This window comes from Solenopsis invicta, chromosome 11 (genome assembly GCF_016802725.1).
Source record: "Solenopsis invicta isolate M01_SB chromosome 11, UNIL_Sinv_3.0, whole genome shotgun sequence".
NCBI lineage: Eukaryota > Metazoa > Arthropoda > Insecta > Hymenoptera > Formicidae > Solenopsis > Solenopsis invicta.
The window spans coordinates 12,067,288-12,093,342 of NC_052674.1; the positions used below are offsets into that span (position 1 = coordinate 12,067,288).

At 35.4% G+C, this 26,055-nt stretch overlaps 1 protein-coding gene across 4 annotated transcripts in view; it reads left to right on the forward strand.

Moving 5' to 3' along the window:
- LOC120358916 overlaps window positions 1-26,055 on the forward strand; it is a 97,426-nt gene that overhangs the window by 70,642 nt on the left and 729 nt on the right. For all 4 annotated transcript variants that reach the window (XR_005575800.1, XR_005575801.1, XM_039454749.1 and 1 more), the window contains exon 3: window positions 25,892-26,001. Coding sequence is in view for 2 of the 4 variants with exons in the window: in XM_039454749.1 (XP_039310683.1) it covers window positions 25,892-26,001 (110 nt within the window). In the remaining 2 variants the exon portion in view is untranslated. The remainder of the gene's footprint in view (window positions 1-25,891; window positions 26,002-26,055) is intronic.

The following is a 26,055-nucleotide window of genomic DNA, read 5'->3' on the forward strand; positions in this document are numbered from 1 at the left end:
TCTCCGTTTTTTTCATACCTTCTGGACTTTACCTGGGCAAAGCATCTGTGGCTTCCCCCACTCTTAGGGTCTCACTCCGTGCTTGCAGGCCCACGGATGCCGTTTTCGATGCAGTTTAGCGTCAGTTTGCCAGCGTGGGCATCGCAGTGCATCTCGTCGAGTTTTTCCTTTTACGTTAAATATAAGTGACAAGTGCGAGATTGATTGGCTGGTTGACGCGGGTAAAAAGTGGTTCAATTAGTTTTACTTAATGTAATGGATTTGCGAGATTTTTACCTTGCATGGAATATAAGAGAGAGCGACAACAGGGAGGGAAAAAGCCCCCTTATTTTTCGTTGGACATTTGAAAGGCTTTTTTTTTAAGAGAAAACTTCAAAGTAATTTTTGTTACAAGAAGGAGGAAGTTTCATTTACTATCTTAGTTCAAATTATATGTATATGTATATATATATATATATATATATTCTTTTTTTTATTAGTAAAGTGATCGTGCCATCAAAGGATTATTTAAATCAAGGTATTGTGGTTTACATAACTATCAACTTACTAATAAATCCCGCTAAAAGACCTATTTTCTGCTTTGTATAAAAATCATTACTTTTTGAGAGGAAAAGTTTGCTGGAGTTATACGTTCTAGGCGATAGTTAATATTACAATTGCTTCATCATAGGTTATTCATAGGTGCTTAACAATTATGTTTATTGCTCGCGATAATCGGCATGACAAATTTTTCCTGATCTTAAACTTATCCTAGCAATCTTTACGATTTAGTTTACCTATTTACTCGTGTAGATAGGTAGATATTTGTTTTATATAGAAGCAGGAAAAAAAAAGGCGATCACCAAATCTCCTTCCTTTTTCTTTCGTGTTCTTGGTTACTTATTTATTTGTTGTTAATTACTTTACAATATTTAAGACGTTGATATTTTATGCTTGTATACATAACTAAATGTTTACATTTGTTGTGTAATATTTACTTAAATAATAATATAATTAGCTGAGGTAACATTATATAAGATAATAAACTTTAATCCTTAATTATTTTACTAAGAGCAAGTGATTTTTGTAACGTAAAAAATCTTTCTAATTGACTTTTGAAAGAAATATTTTGATATTTTAATTCAAAATGATTCTTTGAATACATTCTATATGATTTTTTATTAATTTATTTTTTATTATAGTTAAATTGATTTTAAATATTTTAAAGTCTGCTACTATATATAAACTTATTGTTAGTCTAAGACAGTTCCAATGTCCGTCCTCAAGTTTGACAGTCTGAATTTATATTGCTATTAGTGATCACAATTTGGTGTACTGTTGTACTATTAATTCATTCAAGATACCTCATGTATTTTTTATTAATGTAAGTAATCATTCAATAATTATTCCTTTCTTTATAATTTAATAAATTGTTAATTATATATTAGCTTTATGATATTAAATATTGTGTTATAGTTAGAAATTATTTTATTCTTAAAATAATGCACAAAAATACTTGTCATTTTTGCTCACTTTTTCTATTATAAATTATAAAATAATCATTATTATCAGAAATGAATCACTATCAGAAACATTTTCCTGAGCTGACATAAAATTTATAAATATAATATGTAGAAGATTATGATAAAATTATATTCATTATAATATGATAAAAACGACCAAAGTAATCTTTCAATCGTTAAAGTATTAAGTGCGCAAATTAATTCGATGCATTTTTTGCGGAGCAATCGTCTTTAATTGAAACTTTTAATTGAAATGCGAAAAGAGTGCTCCGTCTCAAATGCTACTTGTCGATCGCCGTGTTCACAGGTGTTTCGTGAGGTCATAATGCCTTCTTCCTTAAGACATATTAGGTTTTGAGCACTTAAAGATACACACATACGAACTGCAAAGTAGTGAAAAAACATTTAGTTTTAAAACAGAGTTATGATATAAAATATAAATACGGAATTAATTTGCACACCTAATAGTAACAAAGTAACACTTTTTATAAAATTTTTAAAGTAATTAAGACTATGAAACAAAATTATCTTTATTGTTTTTACGTTCATCTTTAGGTAAGCAAACATCCTAGATAGACAAAAAGATGTATCCTATGATCCTCTTTCAAGAGCAATTCTAGTCCCATTGATTGAAGTCTTGAACATGTTTCAATCATTGGGTGCTGAAACTGTTCTTAAAATAAAATCCGCATCGATTGACGATTAAGATTAAACTTTGATCAATGGATGCTGGGACTGTTATTGAAAAAAATGACAGCAACTTGATAGCAACAACTTTGCAAGTACTAAATTTGATGTTGAAATGTTGCTATTTATTTATTATTAATAGAATTGGAAATTACTTGAGTGCAACCTTACGGACAAAATGCTGTCTCACCTTGTTCTAAGTTTATCAAACTTGGTTGCTGCAACATTGTTGGCAACATGACAACAAACTCATTGCATTTGGCTACCTGAGTTAATGGGTGCTGGGACAAACTTTATTCTTTCGAGAATAGAGTCCGCGTTGATCGACGCTCTTTATCGAGCTTAGATCAATGGGTGCTGGGACTGTTCTCGAAAAAATGACAGCAACTTGATAGCAACAACTTTGCAAGTACTAAATTTGATGTTGAAATGTTGCTATTTATTTATTATTAATAGAATTGGAAATTACTTGAGTGCAACCTTACGGACAAAATGCTGTCTCACCTTGTTCTAAGTTTATCAAACTTGGTTGCTGCAACATTGTTGGCAACATGACAACAAACTCATTGCATTTGGCTACCTGAGTTAATGGGTGCTGGGACAAACTTTATTCTTTCGAGAATAGAGTCCGCGTTGATCGACGCTCTTTATCGAGCTTAGATCAATGGGTGCTGGGACTGTTCTCGAAAAAAATGACAGCAACTTGATAGCAACAACTTTGCAAGTACTAAATTCAATGTTGAAATGTTGCTATTTATTTTCCATTAATAGAATTGGAAATCACTCGAGTGCAACTTTACAGACAAAATGCTGTCTCACCTTGTCCCGAGTTTATCAAACTTGGTTGCTGCAACATTGTTGGCAACATGACAACAAACTCATTGCATTTGGCTACCTGAGTTAATGGGTGCTGGGACAAACTTTATTCTTTCGAGAATAGAGTCCGCGTTGATCGACGCTCTTTATCGAGCTTAGATCAATGGGTGCTGGGACTGTTCTCGAAAAAAATGACAGCAACTTGATAGCAACAACTTTGCAAGTACTAAATTCAATGTTGAAATGTTGCTATTTATTTGCCATTAATAGAATTGTAAATCACTCGAGTGCAACCTTACAGACAAAATGCTGTCTCACCTTGTCCCGAGTTTATCAAACTTGATTGCTGCAACATTGTTGGCAACATGACAACAAATTTACTGCATTTGGCTACCTGAGTTAATGGGACAAACTTTATTCTTTCGAGAACAGAGTCCGCGTTGATTGACGCTTTTAATCAAGCTTTAATTAATGGGTGCTGGGACTGTTCTTGAAAGAAGATAGAGTCCGCATTGGTCCACGACTAAGATTAAATTTTAATTAGTGAGTGCTGGGATTCTTCTTTTGACAACGGAATCCACGTTGTTTGACGCTCTTATCGAGCTTCAATCAATATGTGCTGGAGGATGCTTTTGTCTATGTGGGATGCTAGGTTATCCAAAAATGAATTCGAGAACAAAAAAGTAATTTTGTTTTTGCTTAATTGGTTTTAATTACTTTAAAAGATACTTAAAAATATGTTACTATATATTTTAATAAAATATTACTTTTGTCGCCTTTTCTATCAAAAAAACAATCACTATTTAATTTTTTTAATCCAATGATTGGATAACAGCACTGGAAATAAATATTATTTTTATTCTTTATATTAAGGGGATTCTAAAGTCGTCTGTTTTACCGACATTTCTTATTTTAACTAATTTTTTAATTGGCTTTATAGAATCGCAAAACTCTTTTATAGAATTAAAGTACGCACCAAAATCTAGAGGAATAAGATCAATCTCATGTGAAAAACGAAAAAAAATTTCTTATTTGGTACGTAGAGCTATCACATGATGAAAATATTTGCTTAGTGTGCAAAATCTACGATATATATATACAAAATGAAACCTTATTCCCCTAGGGATAACATATACGAATAATATCGTGCAATTCAAACTAAGATTGAAAGCCTAGAAAAAAAGATTAGCTCAAATAAAATTTGTATAATTGCAAATCCAGATTCAGGACGATGAAAGAGGAGTCTCTCTATAAAAATAGTTGCTGACTCTTGCGATAGATGGTGCCGCCATCGTCATGTAAGACTGTTCGTATATCCTGTTCGTATATCGCCTGACTGGCTAGACATCTAAGTCTGTTCGTGTATAAAAATGTATACATTTTTTACAATTACGAGTTTTCGCTTTTTCTCTTCCAAATGTATCGCATTGCATACATTTTTGAATATTGTAATGCAATATAATGCATATAATGAAATCGCAAGTACATTTCTACAAAATGCGTGCGTGCAATGAGACTCCTCTTTTCATCGTCTTGTATCTAGATTTGCAATTATAAAAATTTTATTTGAGCTAATCTTTTTTCTAAACTTTCAATCTTACTTTGAATAGCAATATTATTCGTATATATTATCTTTAGGGGAATAAGGTTTCATTTTGTGTATATATATCAGAGATTTTGCACACTAAGCAAATATTTTCATCATGTGACAGCTGTACGTACCAAATAAAAAATTTTTTTCGTTTTTCACATAAAATTGATCTTATGTGGCTGGATGTCTATAAGCGCGTGTCCTACATGTGTACGTGTTGTAAGCGTAGGTGCAAGCATGTGTGTGTGTGTGTGCGTGCGTGGAAGCGTATTTGTTTTGCGAGCAAGCGTTTGTGTCTACATGTGTATGGCTGCGTGCGTGCCTGCGTGCGCATGTGTATGTGCGTGCATGTGTGCGTGTGTATATGTGTAATTTGAGAGAAGAAAGAGCAGGGATTCTCATTCAAAATAAAATACATAAGAAACTTTGACATATAAAAGCAAACTAGCAAGTAACTGCACGAAATACACTTATACGCTTCTAAATAGATCAGACTATCCAGAACAATTAACAAAAATGCGCAGGTCTACTAAATTGTTTAAATTATATAACGAGTTATTGCAATAACAGGAAAACGAAGTCTCGGTCGGGGCTGCAAATTTTTTAGAACATCATTATAGCCTTCTAAATCAATCCCGACTAGTAAGAAAAATTAAAAAAAATGCGCACGACTACGAAAAATTATTTAAACAATATAAAATTTATTGCAAAAACAGGAAAACGAAACCTCGGTCGGGGCTGCAAATTTTTTTAGAACATCTTTATAGCCTTCTAAATCAATCCCGACTAGTAAGAACAATTTAGAAAAATGCGCACGGCTACTAAATTGTTTTAATTATATAACGAGTTATTGCAGAAACAAGGGCTTAGTCGGCGCTGGAAATTTATTAGCAATCATATTAAGGTTGCTTGCTTGCGCCGTATAGGAATATAATATTGTCATTATAGAAAAAAAATAGTATGATTTCCCAATTTTCTATTTTGATGTAAATTATAGATCAGAAATATAATTTGACTGCTAAACATACATATTGTTCTCTCTCTTTGCGCTACCCAAGACCAACCAACGAGGGGGTGGCGAGAATATGATCTCTTTTTTTTGTTTTGTTTTTACTGTTTGTGAATGTTAAAATTTTTTTGACTTTTTTATATTAAAATTTATTTGCGTTTTTGGTCCCTGCTTTGACGAATCTGCTGCTGCGAATCCGCTGCTAGCTTCAACATCATAACTTTATTTACGGCTGTTTTTCTTGTTGTTCTTTTTGCGTGCATTCTTGGGTGCATTTTTGTTTGCATTTTTGCGTGTATTTTTACGTACATTCTTGCTGTTCTTCTTGCGTGCATTTTTGCATGCATTCTTGTTGTTTTTCTTGCGTGGTCAAGTTCTTAGTTATCAGGAATATCAATGGTTAATGGGGAGATTACAATGGAGAAGGGATAAGAAGTTACAGCAAAGGGATGGTTTTGGAGTGTAGGATCTTCTTCTGACAAATCACTAGGGGTGCAAAACTTTGTTTCCGGATATTTAGGTAGATTTTGTGATTTGAAGAAATCTGGACTGTAATGTCTTTTCATTGGGTGGGGGCTATTTTTTATATGATTCTGAATAAAATCAGACTGTTGCTCGCTGCGACTGTTTCGACGGCGTGAGGTTCTCTCGGCTCTCCCACTCTTTCGAACTCTTTACGCTCGGCCAATCGTGACTTCTTGATCTACATTAGAAACGAAACTATTGCTGTTTATCAGTGCGCGGCTCAAGTACGACGGAATCTATGCGATATCTCATGTGTATTACGCTCAACAGCGCCGAATACGCGTTGATCTGCATTAGAAATCAATCTATTGCCGTTCATAACATGCGGCTGTGTATGCCGCGCTCACCGCTGCTGCGGTATGGATTGCGGGTCAGCGCTTCACGCGCAGCGGGTATGATCGGTGAAAGATGGCCGCCATTTTTCCGACGCGGTCTATTACTCTTTAACTTTTATTTCTAAGTCGAGTTTTTGGTCATCAGGGAGCTCAATGGTTAACGGGGCGATTACAATAGAGAGGGGACAAGAAGTTAGAGCAAAGGGATGGTTTTGGAGTGTAAGATATTCTTCTGACAAATCACTAGGGGTGCACTACTTTATTTCCGGAAATTTAGGTAGATTTTGTGATTTGAAAAAGTCTGGACCATCTAATGGTTGTATTTTCCCTGTAGTACCTTTAGGCATAATCATAGTAACATTCTTCTTATCGATTTATGGACTGGACATTGTCTCAATATTATTTTAGATTTAACACCTCCGGGAAAAATGTTTAGAAAATAAACTTCTAATCATACTTTAAAATAATCTGTAAGAAATGTAAATTTTATTTTAATAACTTTTTTTACGTATAGTGGGATCGTAATGGGATCGCTAATAGCAGCTTGGGATAGATAATAGTTTAGTTACTATGCCGTATATTTATTTTTTAAATCTAACTGATATAATCGGCGAATCGTATCTTTTATGATTCTGTAACTGGACTAAGCATGGAATCGATTGGATATCCTAGACACCTCGGAATCTTTAGAATACACTTGATATTTCTGTCTGTAATATGGTCGCCACTTGTTTTAACCGTAAACAAGAAGAATAAATCATTATTGTTCAATTTAATCTTGCCAGTAATTTACAAGAATGTCTTTAGATTTTTTCCTGCCGTATAATCTCTGTTTGTACGGTTTTTTCTTGTTTATTATTATGTTTCTCTTTTTGGAGAACGCTCTTCTGAGGATAAATTTTTTTATAGATAAGATATCTAATACCTTGCTTGAAGCTGACGATTTGCCGTATAGTTCCTTCGTAATTGCTGAAATTTCCTCGGTGGGTTATCAACCTTGGTTTTGGCTGTTTTGATGGTTTTATTTTTATCGTTGGTTTGCGCTGATATAAATTTCTTAAACTTTTCCTTGTGATATCTACGGTTATTATTGGTTTCACCGAATGAGGATTCGCAATAATATTTGTTAATGGTATTCCATTTATTTAATATTAATGGAGTTATAACTTTGCTTTTGGCTTGCGTTTGCAGAAAATGTTTTTACGTGAAAATGATTTTTATTTGTGTTTGAAATATAGAAGTCAGCGCGAGCGAGTTGCGAGACGCTCACGGGAGCCGCGTGAACTTACTATGCTTACTAATACCATTACATTTATGTTTAATCCAATCATTTGGCACTGGTATACCTTTGACTATGGTATGACTATTTGTTATATAAAATAATTAATTAACGAATATAAAAAGGACTACAAAAGTTTAATGCTATTTTCTTTACTACAATTTATTAACGTGTTTTTAATTTACTTTGTAACTTAATTTTGTACTTTTTATATTAGAAACTCAAAAGGAATGTCACGATTTTTTGTCCACGATTTTTCGATGGTGCGTGCGAATACCTCGAGGCAATTCCTTAAATTCCGCACGATATATTAAAATCAATATAAATTGAACTGTTACGTCCAGGGTTAAAGAAGGGTAGACAAGATATAGAGGGAGAAGGGAGGGACGTAACAATTCGAGAGTGTGCACGTGCGGCACGGGAGACCGCGTCGACAACCCGGGATATAGGTCAGTAGGGCCCGCAGCGGGAGGCCCCAATGGCAAAATATCCGGGATGCTTCGCGTCCCTTGGTCCTATTTTGAGGCAACAAACTTAATTGCTTTACCTCGGGATTGGACCTAGTGCTTATCTTGTAAGAGCGAGGGATGGTGGTAGTGGTTATGAAATTAGCACCAATTATTATTGTACCTGGTTTATTTTAATCAGTAGTAAATAAGAATACAATTTGTTTATTTTGAAAAATGATTTATATTCATAAAAAAAACAACGGTTTAAACTAAAGGCTCTATAATTTTTAAGTTAACTTGGGCAGCGATGTTATTTATTTGTTCCTCTATGGCTTTGAGGCGGCGGATTCGGCGATTGTGGCGACTCCGGTGCCGCTTCACGGCTGCTCGGGACTTATATTCGTGGATTCGGGGAATATTATCATTATTTACAAAAAAAAAACAAAACAAAACTCCGTTTCTCTCTATGTTTATCGAAAGGTTGGAGTTTAAACACTCCTTCGGGTTAACCCGAACAGGGTTCGAGTGAAACCAGAGGAGATTGAAGGTAAAAAAAAGGGTTCGGCTGAATCTAAAGAGAGGAAGAGGAAGAAAGAAATTCTTACAATTGAAGAGAAGAAATAAAAAGATTCTTCCGGATTGACTCTTGTGAGTAAATCCCAAGAAGAATGGAAAATTAGTAAATAAAAGATTCCTCCGGATTGACTCTTGTGAGTAAATCCTAAGAAGAATGGAAAATTAATAATAAAAAGATTCTTCCGGATTGACTCTTGTGAGTAAATCCCAAGAAGAATGGAGAATTAGTAAATAAAAGATTCCTCCGGATTGACTCTTGTGAGTAAATCCTAAGAAAGAGGAAATTTAATAATAAAAAGATTCCTCCGGATTGACTCTTGTGAGTAAATCCTAAGAAAGAGGAAAATTAGTAATAAAGAGATTCCTCCGGATTGACTCTTGTGAGTAAATCCTAAGAAAGAGGAAATTTAATAATAAAAAGATTCCTCCGGATTGACTCTTGTGAGTAAATCCTAAGAAAGAGGAAAATTAGTAATAAAGAGATTCCTCCGGATTGACTCTTGTGAGTAAATCCTAAGAAAGAGGAAATTTAATAATAAAAAGATTCCTCCGGATTGACTCTTGTGAGTAAATCCTAAGAAAGAGGAAAATTAGTAATAAAGAGATTCCTCCGGATTGACTCTTGTGAGTAAATCCTAAGAAAGAGGAAATTTAATAATAAAAAGATTCCTCCGGATTGACTCTTGTGAGTAAATCCTAAGAAAGAGGAAATTTAATAATAAAAAGATTCCTCCGGATTGACTCTTGTGAGTAAATCCTAAGAAAGAGGAAAATTAGTAATAAAGAGATTCCTCCGGATTGACTCTTGTGAGTAAATTCTAAGAAAGAGGAAATTTAATAATAAAAAGATTCCTCCGGATTGACTCTTGTGAGTAAATCCTAAGAAAGAGAAAAATTAGTAATAAAGAGATTCCTCCGGATTGACTCTTGTGAGTAAATCCTAAGAAAGAGGAAATTTAATAATAAAAAGATTCCTCCGGATTGACTCTTGTGAGTAAATCCTAAGAAAGAGGAAAATTAGTAATAAAGAGATTCCTCCGGATTGACTCTTGTGAGTAAATCCTAAGAAAGAGGAAATTTAATAATAAAAAGATTCCTCCGGATTGACTCTTGTGAGTAAATCCTAAGAAAGAGGAAAATTAGTAATAAAGAGATTCCTCCGGATTGACTCTTGTGAGTAAATCCTAAGAAAGAGGAAATTTAATAATAAAAAGATTCCTCCGGATTGACTCTTGTGAGTAAATCCTAAGAAAGAGGAAAATTAGAGAGAGAGAGGGAGAGAGAGAGAGTATGGGAGCGGAGAGTAATAAATTTAGTGAATATATTATGTTTATACAAAAAATCCTTCGCAAAGAGAGAAAAGGTGTTCGAGAAAAGGAACAAGAGCGGAAGTAAACTAGGTGATTAATTCTGGACTTACTACTTGCTGAATGTGTGAGTGTTGATAATAGTGAATGGAATACTCTCGGAGTCGCAGGCCTCCAAACTGGGCCGTACCGCCGTACTCAGCGGGAGATGGTCCGGTCGGAGGGATTCCGCGTGCGATGGGCAATGGTCTGCAGACCCCAACCAGCCACGTTTCGAATGGCACTTTTTCTTTCGACCGAGACGTACGCTCCGCACGAGTTTAAAGGTCACGATCCGAGAGTCAGAGAACTCGAGCATACAAGATGCCACGGAACTGCGACTCGGAATGATCAAGACTAGACTGCGCGCTCCGCTGGAAAACGCGCCTATTTATACAAATTTTCGTCTATGATTCCCTTTGTCCCATCGAGGGCCGTGTGCACCACTTTATTCATTAATACACCCACGTGCAATATTTACTTTTACGACTTTTTAATATTCCTCGGTAATTGTTATCCGAGGAAGCGGCAGGTTTGACAATTGAACTCTCAGAAGCATTAAATGTCAAAAAATTCTTTGATTTGTTGCTATGCGGGTGTCGGGCATCAGAACTCAAAGGGATGCACACGTGCGTCTTCCAGATCCCTGATTTTACTATCTTGAGTGTTTCCGGTATCGAGCAACGGTGTCACCTCAGATCTCCTCAATTGATGAATTTATGACTACTTAATTTCCGACATCCGGTTATTGCCGTGAGAGTCACCGAATTCTTGGGATCGGGGTGAGATCACCGTCGCTCGCCCGTTAATTAGAATATCCGCTGGTTGCGAAGGAAAGAATCGTTACTCCGCAGGACGTAACACCCCCCGGCTTAGACAAATGTTGGGGATGTACAACATTTGCAAAGAGATTTGATTCCTTTCCTTCGACAACTATTAATTCTTATATCGAAGAGGGAAGATCTATATCTAAATGCGCTCAGGTGTGCGTTGTGAGTTATATAGAAATAGGAAAGAAAAGGGCGACCTCCAAATCCCCTTCCCTTTTTTTCTCTCGTATTCCTAGTTACTTATTTATTTAGCGTTATTTACTTAACTATCAGCGCCGCACTTACAATATAAAAATTCTTATCCTTGGTAAGGTCTTACATAATTCCCTGATAGATGCAAGGCATAAATATATATATTCTTATAAAAATATTTGCATAATATATAATAAAGGTTTCCCCTCTTTTTATATATTTTTATATTTATTCCTTTATTCTTCTCTATATGTGTGGGTGAAAACAGGAAGGAAAAAAATCTCTGTTTCCCTCGTTTTCCCAAACACTTATTCATCTATTAGCACCCGTTTAATTATCTAAACGTTTAAGGTACTTCCACAAGGTTAGGGTTCTATATTATTTCAACGGAAGATATATATATAAATATGTGTTTTACAATTACACACTCTGTAAAGATAAATCAATAAATTTTTTTTTTTTTTTTTTGTTATTAATTTATATAATTTGTTGATAGAAGTATATATATATATACCTTTCATACATAATTTTCTTCTTCATTTTTTCACTTTTATTCTACTATATGCGTTTAATTATATATATGTATATTTATATATACGTATGCGTAACCTACGTGTGAATAATGACGGAAAGAAAAGGCAAATTTAAATCTCTTTTCTTTTCTTCGTGTGATATACCTATTGGTCTATCGAATACTTATTGGTCTATCGAATACTTATTGGTCTATCGAATACTTATTGGTCTATCGCTAGCTGCTTAATTGTTTATTGTTAGTTATCTTAGTATTTAAGATGCTTATACAGAATTAAGGTCCCTACGTTATTTTGAGTAGAATATATATATTAAAACGATTTTTTTCTTTATATATATATATATATATATATATATATATATATATATATATTATTGTTTTATGAATATGTATGTTTATAATTATGCATATACTCTTCTCTTTATTCCTAATTGTAAAGACATGGAAGAAAAGGTAAATTTTTATTATTATTTTTTTTTTCTTCTATGCTTCTGATTGCTTATTTGTCCCCTATTAATTACCTAAACTACCGAGGTTACGCCTGCGGTGCTAGGTGTTATGTCATCTTTGGTAAAATATACGTTTATAGTTATCTTTGGCACAAGGTTTACCTATTTCTCTCTTTCTTTCTTGTACTGATATGTGGAACACTACTTGATCGCGGTTAACAGCAGGGGAGAATCATTCATCTGGTCTAACCGGGTCTATGATACCTTTGTTGACCAATAGAGGGGTACCCCCATCCCATTTTCAGGCCCACGATGTCTGCGTATTCGAATGTATTGAGGCACTCCTGACATTCTTCAATATCCCTGTATCTCAGCATTACCTGCAGGCAGCGGGTGCATTTGTCCTGGTTGTGGAGAAAATCCATGTGAGCCAAGAGGTGTGCTGAGACAGCCGCGTATTTTCTTTGTTGGTCGAATGTCATCGCCAGGTAGCAACCTTCACATATTTTTTTATAACTGATGAATCGTTGATATATCGGGCGTCCTCTCAATGTAGTGACGCATCGGAGTTTTCCCATGAGTATGACAGTGCTCAGACAACGTGATGAAAATTTTTCTTCTTCTTCTCGTCCCTTTTTTCCCCAGCAGAAGTTGCGAATTGCAGACATCATTTGCGTATACGTATGCTGCAGTCGATCAAGTAGTGAATAGATGTATACAGATAAAAGGAACAGAGGAAGATTTTTCCTCGTTTTACCTTATGCTCAAATACAGGTGACGATCAGTTCAGTAATTTTTTGAGATTTTTTTTTTTTTTTTGCAATCTTATTTTCCCTTAGTATTATACGTAACACTACGCTTGCGTAATCTTAAGTTTCCCTTGAGGAAATGGCTACAGGTATGCCGTGGCCGGCATTTAGGAGTGTTCTGTCGGCGTGGTCGAATCGTTCTAGACAATCTTGACAAGATTTGGCCATTCTAACCATTACCATTATTTCGTGACATATAGCGCAACGGTTTTGATGCACGGCGTTTACATGGATTAGATGGTGCCTAAATAGATGAGTATATCTGAGTTTCACGACGGGTGTCAGAACTACGTAGCATTTGCTGCAAATTTTTGAATAATCATCAAGTTGTTGAAATACTCTTAAGTTTCCTAAGCTGGTAACACACCGGAGATCGCTCAGATATAGATAGTCTTCCCAGAACAACTCGGCCCAGTGGAGGCTGAAGGACTCCCGCATGTTACATGCTGTAATTGAAAATTCATCGATTGAGTTATATATTTAACTACTACTACATATATATATACATATATATATATTTTTTTGTTTTATTATTATTATTATTCGGGGATAAGGTATTCGATGAATTTCCTTAATTGGGAGGTTCTTCCCCCTCCCTGAGTATTTAGTTCTGTTGTACTATCTTTGACATAGTTGATGGACATTAATTTTTTGCTACTGTTCCTGATGGTATAAAGAAATATGTAGTTGCTTATAATGTTAACGCGGTATTAAAAATTTGTAGATGTCTCGCCCTCTCGATGGTTGCTGGAGTTCTCTCGATGATTGTTGTAGTCCTCAGGTGTGATTGCGATGGCTATTCCCCATCCTTGGTCTAAGCGTTTTTTGAAGGCACGTTGATATCCCGTAGTGCATCCTTTACAGCTGCTTGTCGGTCTGATGTTTATCATCCTTCCTTTGCAAATTGTGCATTTGTCTCTGTGCTCTACTGATCTCCTATGGACCAAGTTGTGCGGGAACAGCGGTGTATATTTTGATTTTTGATCAGCCGCCATTTTCTGGTAACAGTCGCTGCAGAACAGTTGTAAGTTGTCGAGGCTCATATAGATTGGTCGTCCTTCTAACAGGGTGATGCATCGAAGTTCCTCTCTCAGGTATTGATTATTTCGTGAATTGTGGCTTACGGTCTGGCTCCACGTGGTGATCCATGGATCTTCGCGACTCATTGGTACTTCGACCGCTGGGACGGATCGAATATCGTCGCAATGTTCACCATGTCCTAGCAATATCATTATTTCCTTTATTTTGATTTCACCTTTGTTTTCACCCCTTAATCGTAGTTCAACAAGGGCTACTTCATCCCTTAGAGTTCCCAATATGTTGATCCATCCTTCTTGCTTTTCGATTATTGCTTTGATTGCCTTTTTTGCTCTTGGTGACCATGGTCCTCCAGAGGTTGATTTTAGGTAAGCCAGTCCGCAAGGTACTCCTTGCTATGGTAGTGTTTTGAATCTATTTTCTAGCGTGTAGATTTCTGTGGGTCGTCTTCGGACGATGCGTCCCCAATCTAACAGGGCTACAGTTACTTTACCATTTTCTTCGATTCCATCTGTAATGATTCCTCTTTTCCATTTTTGTCCTTCTCGTGTAACTACTGGTTCTCCGCTTATTGCGTAATCAATTATAGGTTGTAACAACTGTGCCTTTCGGCTCGTCTTTTTATTTAAGTCTCTTTGCATTTTTTTAAAATCCTTCCGCATGTCCTTCAGATGTATCCAGAATCGAGTGGGTGAGTCTACCTTTACCACTTCGACCGCTTGTGGGTTCTCAGTCAGCAGTCTTGGGTTAGTGCGTTCGATTTGCATATCTATAAGAGAATGGTAGCAGACCTTTTAGCCTTAAGAATGCACATATTAATTGCAAGATATGTATATACGTGTATATATTTTTATTATGTGAGTAAATATTGGTGAGTATTTTATAAGATAGTTACTTGATTATTATTAGATTATTGGTTTTCTACCTAACCAACTTTATTATTACTACATCTATGCTTTAGATCGAGGGGTATACTTTTTCCAAAATATTCTCGGTATCCCGAGCATGCCCTAATTTCAAAAGTATGTCTTTGACGTCGAGCATTTCGCTCCCGCAGTCGTTTCTTGTTTCTAGTTTTACAAGCGCTGCTTCTTCTTCCACATCGCCCATGATGCTGATCCAACCTTCTCTTTGTTCAACTAGGAACTTTAAGAGCTCTCTGGCTCGTCGGGGCCATATCCTCTTTATTGGACAGGGCCCTACGTGAGCTATTGCGCAAGGAATTGCCCGCCATTCAAAGTCGCGAAATCTATCCTCAAGTTGGTAAATGTCGCAGAAGAGCCGTTCGACGACGCGAGCCCAATCCCTGAGAAGAATAGTGGCTGTCCCATTTTCGTGGGTGTCAAGGATAATTCCGCGCTGCCATTTGTGCCTATCGTGGACAGCAACAATTTCGTCTGGTTTAATGTCTTCGGGTGGGTAGTGCAAAAATCGACTTCGCCGTGCCATTCTGCGTTGAAGTTCCTCTAGTAGCTTTTCGAAGTCGTCAGCAGAGTTTTGCAGATGTACCCAGATTAGAGTGGGCGCGTCTGCTTTTATTATTTTTACCCTCAATGGGCTCCTTGTCAGAAGTCTTATGTTCGTGTGGCCAATATCCATAGTCATCTATAACAATAGAATGGGAACTGAGAAGTAAAGGATTGGTTTAGTTTTTTAATTCAAGGGTATAAGTAGTGGTTTCCCGCGGGGGAAGCAAGGGATAGGTATGTCTTTCTTGCGTAGGATCGTCTTGTAGTTCAGAAAGTCTTACTTCTTGTAGTTCGGACTCAGCAGGAGCTGAGGGTGATGATTTTTTTAATTTGTATTTTTCCTTTCCTAAATGTAGCAGGAGTTGGGTGATAGAATCCCATATTGCTCCCACTAAATATACTGACCATCCGTACACGGTATGTAAGGCGTACCCGTGTACAAAGGTATCTATTAGTTTAACGACTCTTGCCGACATATAGATTCCGATTATGCCGGCGCTGACATTTCCAAAAATTAAGAATCGGTTCCAAAAATTTTCCCATGCTGTCGCGGCTATTTTTTGTATGGAGGCTTCGTCCAAGAGATTAGAAATAGATCCCCCATTTATAGAGCTTGATTGGCCCATCATTCCTCGAGCCACCGTATTGAGTAACGCGGGTCGTTCAGCAGGAAACATTATGTGATCTCGAAGTGTTTTGAGGTCATTATCTGTATATATTCCGCTCGTGGCGAGTGAGCCGGGACTAATATACTTCCATGTCGATTTGGTCATGGGTTTCATAATTATTGGAGGAAGTGATTCGACTGGTCTAGGTGTAAACTTATACCATGAATCTTCGAGAAGGTACATGGCAGGTGCAAGTGAGTTGCACGTAACTTCTGTTCCTTGGCGTAACAAAATGTGAGTTTGCGGAGTTAAAAACAGGCTTTCATTATTTCGTAATACCGGCAGTTGATCGTAACATTTCTTAGCACGAGCGATCTTTACTTCAACGGGTACGCATTTCACTATGTGTATCACTTCTCCAGCTAGCAGGGCCATATATCCTGGCCCTTGCATTATGTGATAAGCGAAAGCGTCTGGGGCGTGAGTGGCGAGAGCCAATGCATTTTTTAATACTTTCTGTTCGAGAATACATTGTTGCTGGAGAACATCTCGATATAACTGGTTTACTTGAGTGCGCACATGTTTTTCTACGTACAAAAATTTAGAGTTTATATAGGTAAAAATATCGAGGTTTTGTGGGCGGTATTGTTTACCAAATATCGAATTTCCGAAGGTTGTTTCGTAAATCAATAGTTTCGGATGTTCGGTTCTTATGAGTGTATACCCACAATGTGTATACTTTCCCCTCATTGTTAATGCGAAAATTGTTTCGTGAGATTTTACAGTGTAGACTATCTGGGATTCCTTCCCGGTATCATCTATTAACACGTCTGCGAATCCGTCATAGAGGGATGCGTAATTGGAGAGTGCACATTGATCCGCAGGAAGCGGGTCCCAGAATGTGTTTCCTCCTTCTAAATCTATACAATGAGTAGCCTTGAAATCGCAAGTCACTCCTGAGCGGAGCATTAAGCGATTAGAGTTTAGTTGGACTGTTGCTTCGTAATCTTGAAGTGTGATTTTAACAGTGGCGAGCACGATCACGTTAGGCCAACTCCCGAAAGTATCGGAATAACTACCTCCGTGACACCCTCCTTCATCTATGTGTCCTGCTAAAATCAACGGCCGGGAGATTGATTGATTAGCCTTTAATTCGGATATAACAGTGTTTCCATGTCGATAGACTCCGATCCATTGCATTCGCATACAGGATTCACGAGATGTTTCCTCTATGTACGAATATTTGCCATTAAGTACATCGCTGGTGTGGGAAAACATTCCGCATGTTTTCACTATTCTATCGATCTCGACCTTGCATTGCCTGACTCTTACGGTTTTAAATTCATTAATCTGTATGAGTTGTATGTAGGTTTTGGTTTGGTTCACGCGTTGAGGGGGTATATCGCATTCTTCGGTATTGAGTAGAGACATTGTAGTTATATTAGCCATTGGTGATCCACAATCGTAGCCTATTATTCCATTCGTTTTGCGCGTCCATGCTATTATCAACATTATAGCAATAAGCCGGGAATCCATCTGAAATTTGGATTATTGTTGTTACTATTTATTTAAATTGTTAGAGGCAGGTTTTATATAGGAAATTCTCAATCGGTTTGGATGCACAATTCGGCTATTTTTCTTTATTTTGATTTTTACATTATTTTTGTTCAGTATTTCTAAGACTTCGTGTGGCCCAGTGTAATGATCCCCAAATTTACCGGGTTTAGGCCCTTTTAATAAGAACACTTGATCCCCAGGCCTAAATGTTTGCGGATTGATTTTTTTATCATAATGTTTTTTGGATTTTTGCCTCAACTACATTTTCTCGGGCATTAGTTTGGATAGCATGGAGCTGAGTGGCTAAGTTTATTAAGTAATCGTCGTAGCTTGTTAGTTTATCCTCAGGCCCGAATAATTCGCCTGAGGGAATTCTTGCTATTTTACCAAAAACTAACTCATAAGGTGTATGCTTGGTGGCTTCATGGACACCAGTATTATAATTGAACATTGCCAATCCGATCCATCGATCCCATTCTTTTTGATTATTTGCGTACTGTTTCAAATATTCACCTAACGCGTGATGTGATCTTTCTAGAGATCCGTTGGATTGCGGGTGAAAGGCAGTTGTCCGAAACTTACGAATTCTGAACAGCTTTGCGATCTTTTTCATTAGTTCGCTAATAAAATTTCGTCCTTGATCTGTTAGTATCGCCTTAGGCGCTCCCAACACACAAATAAATTTATCAACAAAGGCTTCTGCGATTGTCTCAGATGTTTGATCTGGAAGGGGTATTCCCATGCAAAATTTAGTTAATTGATCTTGCAATGTTAAAATATATTCACTTCCTCTTTTAGTTCTTGGCAAAGGTCCTACAATATCCATAGCTACTTTATCGAAAGAGGAACCAGGCGTGTCAGTAATTATCATGGGTTGTTTAGTTTTGACTCGCACCAACTTTTTTAATTGACATTGTAAGCATTGTTGTATGTATTGTTGGATATCGGACTTCAAATTTTCCCAATAATAATGGTGTTTTATTCTACTATACGTTTTCGTAACTCCACGGTGTCCGCCTGTGGGTGAGCAATGTATCTCTCCGATTATAATTGGCCGAAGATCCTTGGGGGGGGTATTTAATTTTAATTTTTCGATTTTTATTTGTTTATTCCGACGAATTCATTTTTTAATTAGTGCGATTGTTTTGTTATAGACATGTATTATCACTGAAGAAGACCGTTATTAAAGGTCGAAACGTTTGCTTGACATTGAAGTCTTTCGTTATTTATTTGCACCTGACATCCTGCGTGGCTCTTGAGCTCACTATTCTTTAATTTAATATAAATTGTATTTTATTAATGATCTCAATTTGACGTGTATGGCGCGATAGCAGCCAGTAAACACAATCATTATGCGATCTTAAATATATCAATTTATTATTATTACTATAATTTATAAATTTTTTTTCACATACTAATGTGTCAGAAAAATTTCTTGAAAGCCAATTTTCTATAAGGAAACTCTGTCAAAATTATTTTTGGTAATAGATACCTTACAAATTTGCGAGATGTCATATTGTCGCTCTCGAATCGCACATTAATGACAACCGCCCCATATTTTATAGGCACTCACGATACTGCACCTGCGTCGGAAAAGTTAACGTCACGGCAGATGACGAATCTCGAGCACAAGAAGTCGTGCGACATAACATAACCTTTCGACCGATTGGCCGCGGCTAACACATAACACACGCGAAATTAAAAGGGTAGAAAATTCCTCATAAGATGGTTGAAACCGATAATCCTACGTAAGTGAAATTCACTGCGACCTCCCATTTGCCGCCAAAATGTGGTGCTCCTGGCGGATTGAACTCGCCACTGAGTTCCGTCGGATGCAAGAGTGGTTGCTAGCTCTTACCAATCCTTCGTAGCGAAAAGAGGCCATAACTTGGCATCCGCGTCGACGAGATTCGTTTGTTGTCGGGGAATTCAGTGAGAAAGTTTCTTGCAAGGAGGCTTAGGATTGCATAAATTTTAAATCCTTGGGCCTCATAAATAAGTCTCAGACTTTCATGGTGCAGTTTTCAGAAATTATATGTAACATGGTCTTGTTAAAAGTACTCTCGGTAGTATGACGTTATCTTCCCGAGAGATGGCAAAAATATTTAATCTGTACTGAGCAGATTTCAACCCGGATCTTTAGCATAAAAAGCAAATGTGCAGACTAGACCACACAATCGCTACTATTAAAGGAAATAAATATCATAAAAAATTATTGATAATTTTATGTAATTTTTAAGAGTATTAAACACGCAATAATATTGATAATTACATATTTTAAAATTAACTAATTATAAAAATGTTTTGAGAATTTTTATTTACCTTGTTTAGTTAGCAAAAAGAAACAAATTACCGATAATTGGATAACCTGGTGGTCCTGGTATTTTATGGATTAGTTCTCCGAATCGCCCATAATGGACGTAAAAATGGTATACAAAGTACACCATTAAAATGAAAATAAGTAATAATAATGTAATAAACATAACGATATTATTACTTATTCGCTGCTTATTCGCTTCTGTTGACAGAACCTGTTGATATTATTACGATTACGCATTACTCTACAATTTTTGAAAACGCATTGGCGTTGACGGAATTCAAACCTAATAGCGATTTCGTCTGGGGCGCATTAGTGTGCCACTTTACCGGTGTACACCCAGCTGAAATCACTATAAGATTTTGGGACCTAATACGCTAATACTAAGCTAATCGTACAGGGTGTTGCGTTGTCATACATGTCGGTGTAACTTGTTGCCTATTCGTACAGGCGCGCATGGTGCTGCACAACTACGTACGCTTCGGTATATCGGTAAGATGACGCAACATCCTGTATATTTTTGTAAATATGTTTGCGTAAGTCTTTAAAATATGCTTCACAATGGGCTGATACTGCACATACATATTTTGAATTAAATATGAGAGTTAAAACTCCAGACCATAACGGAAATTCTAGCCATAATCTTGTTACTCATCTATAGCAGGAGTGCCCAACCAGTCGATCGCGATCTATCGGTCGATTGCAACGTTTTTTTGATAAATCTTTCTTTCTCCTTTAAGTACGTTTATTTAAAATCATTATTTTAGTTGATCAAATAAATGAAAAAAATTATAGCACTGCAAGAACTATTAGAATAGAATAGAATTATAACACTGCAAAGGAAGTTAAAACTTGTTTTAATTAAAAAAGAGACAGATATCTTAGTAGGATCGGAAGGCTTTTTTATGAGTTTCGGAAGGATGTAACAGTAGGCATTACCGAAAGTAGGAAAAAATTTACAATTATTATATGTATATAAATATAAATAATTAATATATAAAAATCATTAAATACATGAAAATTATTTATATACGTGAATGCATACATTTTACAATAAAAAATATATTTTGCCTCAATGGTCAAGTAGGCTAAGATACTCGCCCCGAAAAATTGCTCTCCCCCCACGATGTCAGCATTTCCATTGCCTCTATGTTTCCTGACTTATCTAAAATATCCGTCATAAACGTATATACCTGATTCTTGAACTGCAAACTAATTTAAGAATACTGTTTCAAAAATGATAAAACTTTTAACCTTGATCAAAGGTTTGCACAAATTGCAAGACATTGCACTTTTTCCTTCGCAGGGAGTATGGGATCGTATCGCCACGCGAGAAGTTATAGATAAAGATCTCGATAGCTTGTAGTTTTAGAGCGGATATCTATAAGCGTAGAGCTCAGAGGACTTTGAAGAAAATTTGTCGTAAAAAGGTTGAGAGGAATCTCGACGAATTCAAGGACTTGGATCGCGTATAAAATTTATTTTTCCTCATTCTTTATGTTTCACTGTATCTTTAGGCTGCTCCCGCGTAAACCAACATGTAACTGTTACATAACTGAGGGAGTACATGAAAAGAATAATGTTATATATCACTGTTATGTGGTTGGTTCATTAGAAGGAATTCTTGCTATTTTTCCGAAAACTAACTCGTACAGAGTATGTTTCATTGCTTCATGTACGTTGGTATTATAATTAAACATTGCAAAACCGGTCCATTTATCTTACTGCTTTTGATCATATAATTATTGGCTTATATAGTTATTGCTGATAATACTAACAATAAGTTTAACAAGAAAGATAAAAGATATACGTATAAAAGTAACACTTTTTGAAGTTTATTTTGATTTTGTGTTTTTACGATTTTGTATTAGTTTTTTTCTTTTCGCATATTTCAAGTGTATCTTAATTTAAAAATGGACTTGTATTAACTCATCATCTGTATGATTTCGCAACTTATCTGTTAGTGAACGCTTAGTTTGCATTACCTTAGTTATAAAGGTAATTGATTAACGTGATAACGTAGAAAGAAGCAAGTAATTAATGTGTATGCAAGTAACAAAAGATTTTTATTTGATTTTCGCATTTTCTTTCGCTCAATAAATATAATTGGTTAAGGTAGTAATTATAACGAAGCGATACTCTAATACATGCTTTTAATTCTAGTATAAGTAAATAATTATTTCTGACTTATTAATTTCATAAAATGATTAACACGGTATCCTATATAGCGTAGATTGTCATAACAAGAACTGATAAAAGCGCATAAGTAGTAATAGTAGAATTCTTTTCTATTTGATTTTTTGCATTATTTTAAGGTTAATTGGTTAACATTAATAAATTTCATATTCTTAAATCGTAATGGATACAATGATGGTAATTATAGTGCAGAGATATGCTAACATATATATCTTCTTAAATTCTAGTATAAATAGATAACTATTTCTACGACTTGTTATTGTAGAAGTACGATTAACATGACATCCTAGTGTCGTTATGAACAAGAACTGATAAAGGATATATGTAGTAGTATAAATTCTTAAGCTCTAATAGATATATTTGATTATATCTCTAGATCTTAGTATAAGTATGATTAATTTTACGTAATTTATTATTGTAGTTTTAAGACATTGTCTGTAAGTTATTGTTAGATGAATCAGGAAAGCGGAACAGTATGGTATCTTAGAATATATCGGCCTGTAAGAGTCGTACATTTGTCTCTCCATAAGTTCCAATAATAATTCCATTTGACTCGGGACCAAAGAGATGATTCGCCAAAGAGACACAATTTTCCTTTAATAACATTACATGGTAACATTGATTTTTCATAATAATACATTCCTGTTTCATCCGTTTGGACCGACATTTTTCCTTTTTGGAATTGTTTGAAGTAATTCATCATTTGGACTTCAGGTAGGATCGCCGAGAATCATTCCCTTTATTGCGATTCTACTATCTTCCATAACGAAGAATTCTATCTTTTCATCAAGAAAGTCGATACCACTGGATTGTCTTATTGCTCAATGTCAAAAAAATGATAGAAATAAACATCGATGTCTAAAAGGAAGCTTAATTTTGTGGCATCTCGCAGTAATTTATCAAAAGCATGGGGTAATACGAGATCCTGTAATCGCTGTAATTCATCTGGAGATGGGTAAATTTTAAACATTTTATATTAGCCTAGAGTCCTTCAACGGGTTCTCTTTACAAATTCTACAGCTTCCGATCGGCGGATAACGCTCTTGTTCGCAGATCTTCTAGCTGCTCTATTCTATCTGTTAAAAAAAAAAGAATTGGGAATATTTGCATTCCGTTTTCTTTTATTTTGGGCGCAAGTTAATGTGAGGGTTTTTAATTCTATGCACTATATGTTCATTATTCAGATAAATCAAGACGCATGAAGATGTTTATATTGCTCCCAGGTTATGGGTGCACCAATTTGTTTTCATAAAGAGAAGTATTTCTTCCAGTCATCGTGAGTCCAATTGGTAGTGTCACCGAATGTGCTCAGATTATTTTTAATATAATAATATGGAACAAATTTCTTCTCGTAATAAAATATTCCTGTTTCATCTGTGTAAATTGACATGCCTATTTGTTCGCTAAAATATTTAAACCAGCTTAACGCTCGATTCTTTGGCAGGATTGCTGAGAGACGAGTAGTGTCGTCTGTAGCAATTCTGTCATCACTCATTGTTAAATAATATAATATATTCTTTTGTTAGCAAAATTAGCGTAATTATGGCTTTTAATTTCCCGGTTTCCGAGGAAATTGTAAATATAAATATTCTTATTAAATTAGTAGCTTAGAATTGAAGCTTTTTGTATCATATTATCGGTTGTATGTGCAATTGCATAATCTTGCAGTGTATGCAGTTTCTTGGTTGATGTTAGTAGCTTAATCATTTTAATTATTTTTAATGTTGACAGTACACAACATATGTTGGTTATTCAAATGAATCAGAAAATGTTAAAATGTTTATTTCGTGCATGAGTCTTGCATGGACCGTATTCATTGAATAGAATAAAATATCTATTCCAATGATGATGAGACTACTCCAATGTGTCTTCAATTGTATCCCAATTTTCTTTAATAAACCAATAAGATACAGATTTTTCCTTGTAATAGAATATTCTTGCTTCATCTAAATAAATGGATAAACCTATTTGCTTGTGAAAATACTCAAACCAGCTTAGTGCTTGATCTTTAGACAGGACTGCTGAGAGGTAAATGGTTCCATCTACAGCAATTCTGTTATCTTTCATTATTAGGGTTTTAATCTTTTCTTCTTTGCAAAATTCGTTGAGTATTTCCTTTTTAATCTCGCAATGTGCGGGATAATTATAGATGTATACGTTGATATTTAATTGAGAGCTCAATACAGAGGCTTCCAGTATAGTTTCGTTTGCTACGTGTGCAAGTGCAATGTCTTGCAATTTGTGCAAACCTTTGACCAAGATTAAAAGTTTTATCATTTTTGAAATAGTATTCTTAAGTTAGTTTGCAGTTATCCATACTAATGATAGTTATCCATACTAATGCATCGCCACATTCCATCGCGTATCCTCCTTTTTGAATCTCTCTAAATCATAAGGTGCTGACCTCGCCAAATATTCTAAATAGTCTAAATCATCGATGAAACTAGTTTCGTTATTTGCATCGTCATAAGTCACATCACTATTAAAGGAATTTATGTCCTCACCCATTTCACTTCTTTTTACAACCAGAGTGTGCAACCCTCGCTATCCACAGGGTTATTAAACATATAATCGTCAGGTAGAGTAAATCTAATACGATCTATGCCCTTAAGTTTGTTATAATTACGCTCTACCTGTTTACGCCAAATGTTCTTCAGAGTCTTCACCGCTTTACGCTGATAGACGCTCTTAGTCTACAGGCTAACGTCGACCGTATCCATAACTTCTCATGTGAAAAACGGTATCAATTGAACATGCTATGAATATTTTTAGAATGTTCGATATGGGAAAAAATTATAAGAAAATTATTTAAAAAAATATTTGAAAACTACTAACAAAGACAAGCTTTGCAAAATAAAACAACAATTGACAGTCAAACGAAAAAATTGTTCAAAATGGAAAAACAACACTAGCGTGCAGTCATCGAAAGAATAATAGAAATCGTAAAATTCTTAGGCCAACAATGTCTTGCATTTAGGGGAACATTGGATGTTTTCACCAAAGAAACAACAGAAATTATTTAAAATTAATGAGACTATTTGCTAAATTCGATTCAGTGCTTGCTATCCATCTTTGCCGTATGAAAAAGAAAACGAAAGTGCACTACACTATCAAGATGAAATAATTTCTTTGTTTTCCAATAATATTCTCATTTATATTTTGTCAATAATTAGAAAAGCTAAATATTATTCTATAATCTTAGGCTGCACACCAGATGTTAGTCGTAAAGAACAGATGACAATTATTTTGCGATTTGTATCGATAAAAAATAACAGTGTTAAAATAGAAGAATACTTTATAGGCTTTATTGAAATTTATAATTCGACTGGCAAATGCATCCACCAATTACATAGTTAACAAATTAAAAGAATTTAATCTTGACATACAAAATTTACGCGGACAAGGTTATGATAATGGAGCCAATATGAAAGGAAAAAATAATGGTTTACAGAAACATATTCTGAATATTAATCCTAGGGCTTTATTTGTGCCTTCTACAGCTCACACCCTTAATTTAATAGTTAATGATGCAGCAAAAATTATTTTCGAGACGATCAATTTCTTTAAAATTATTCAGACAATTTATAATTTTTTTTCCGCTTTAACAAAATGATGGAGTGTATTAAATAATCACTTTTCAAAATTAACATTAAAGCATTTTTCCGATACTCGCTGGGAATCTCAAATCAATGCTCTAAAACTTTTAAAATATCAGATTGGAGAGATTTACGACTCATTATTCGAAATATTTGAAGATTCTAATTAAAATTAATGCGCAGGAAGCCGACCTTCCACCAACGCTCTCTTGCTGAGACCGACTCGTTCTCCGAGGAAAGCACTCGAGATCCTCAAGCCAAAGGAAGCATCATCTAATCCACCGTCTGAATAAGTAAGTTTAATTTTCCACCCTCATTTCTCCTTCAGAATCCCCCCCCCATCGAGT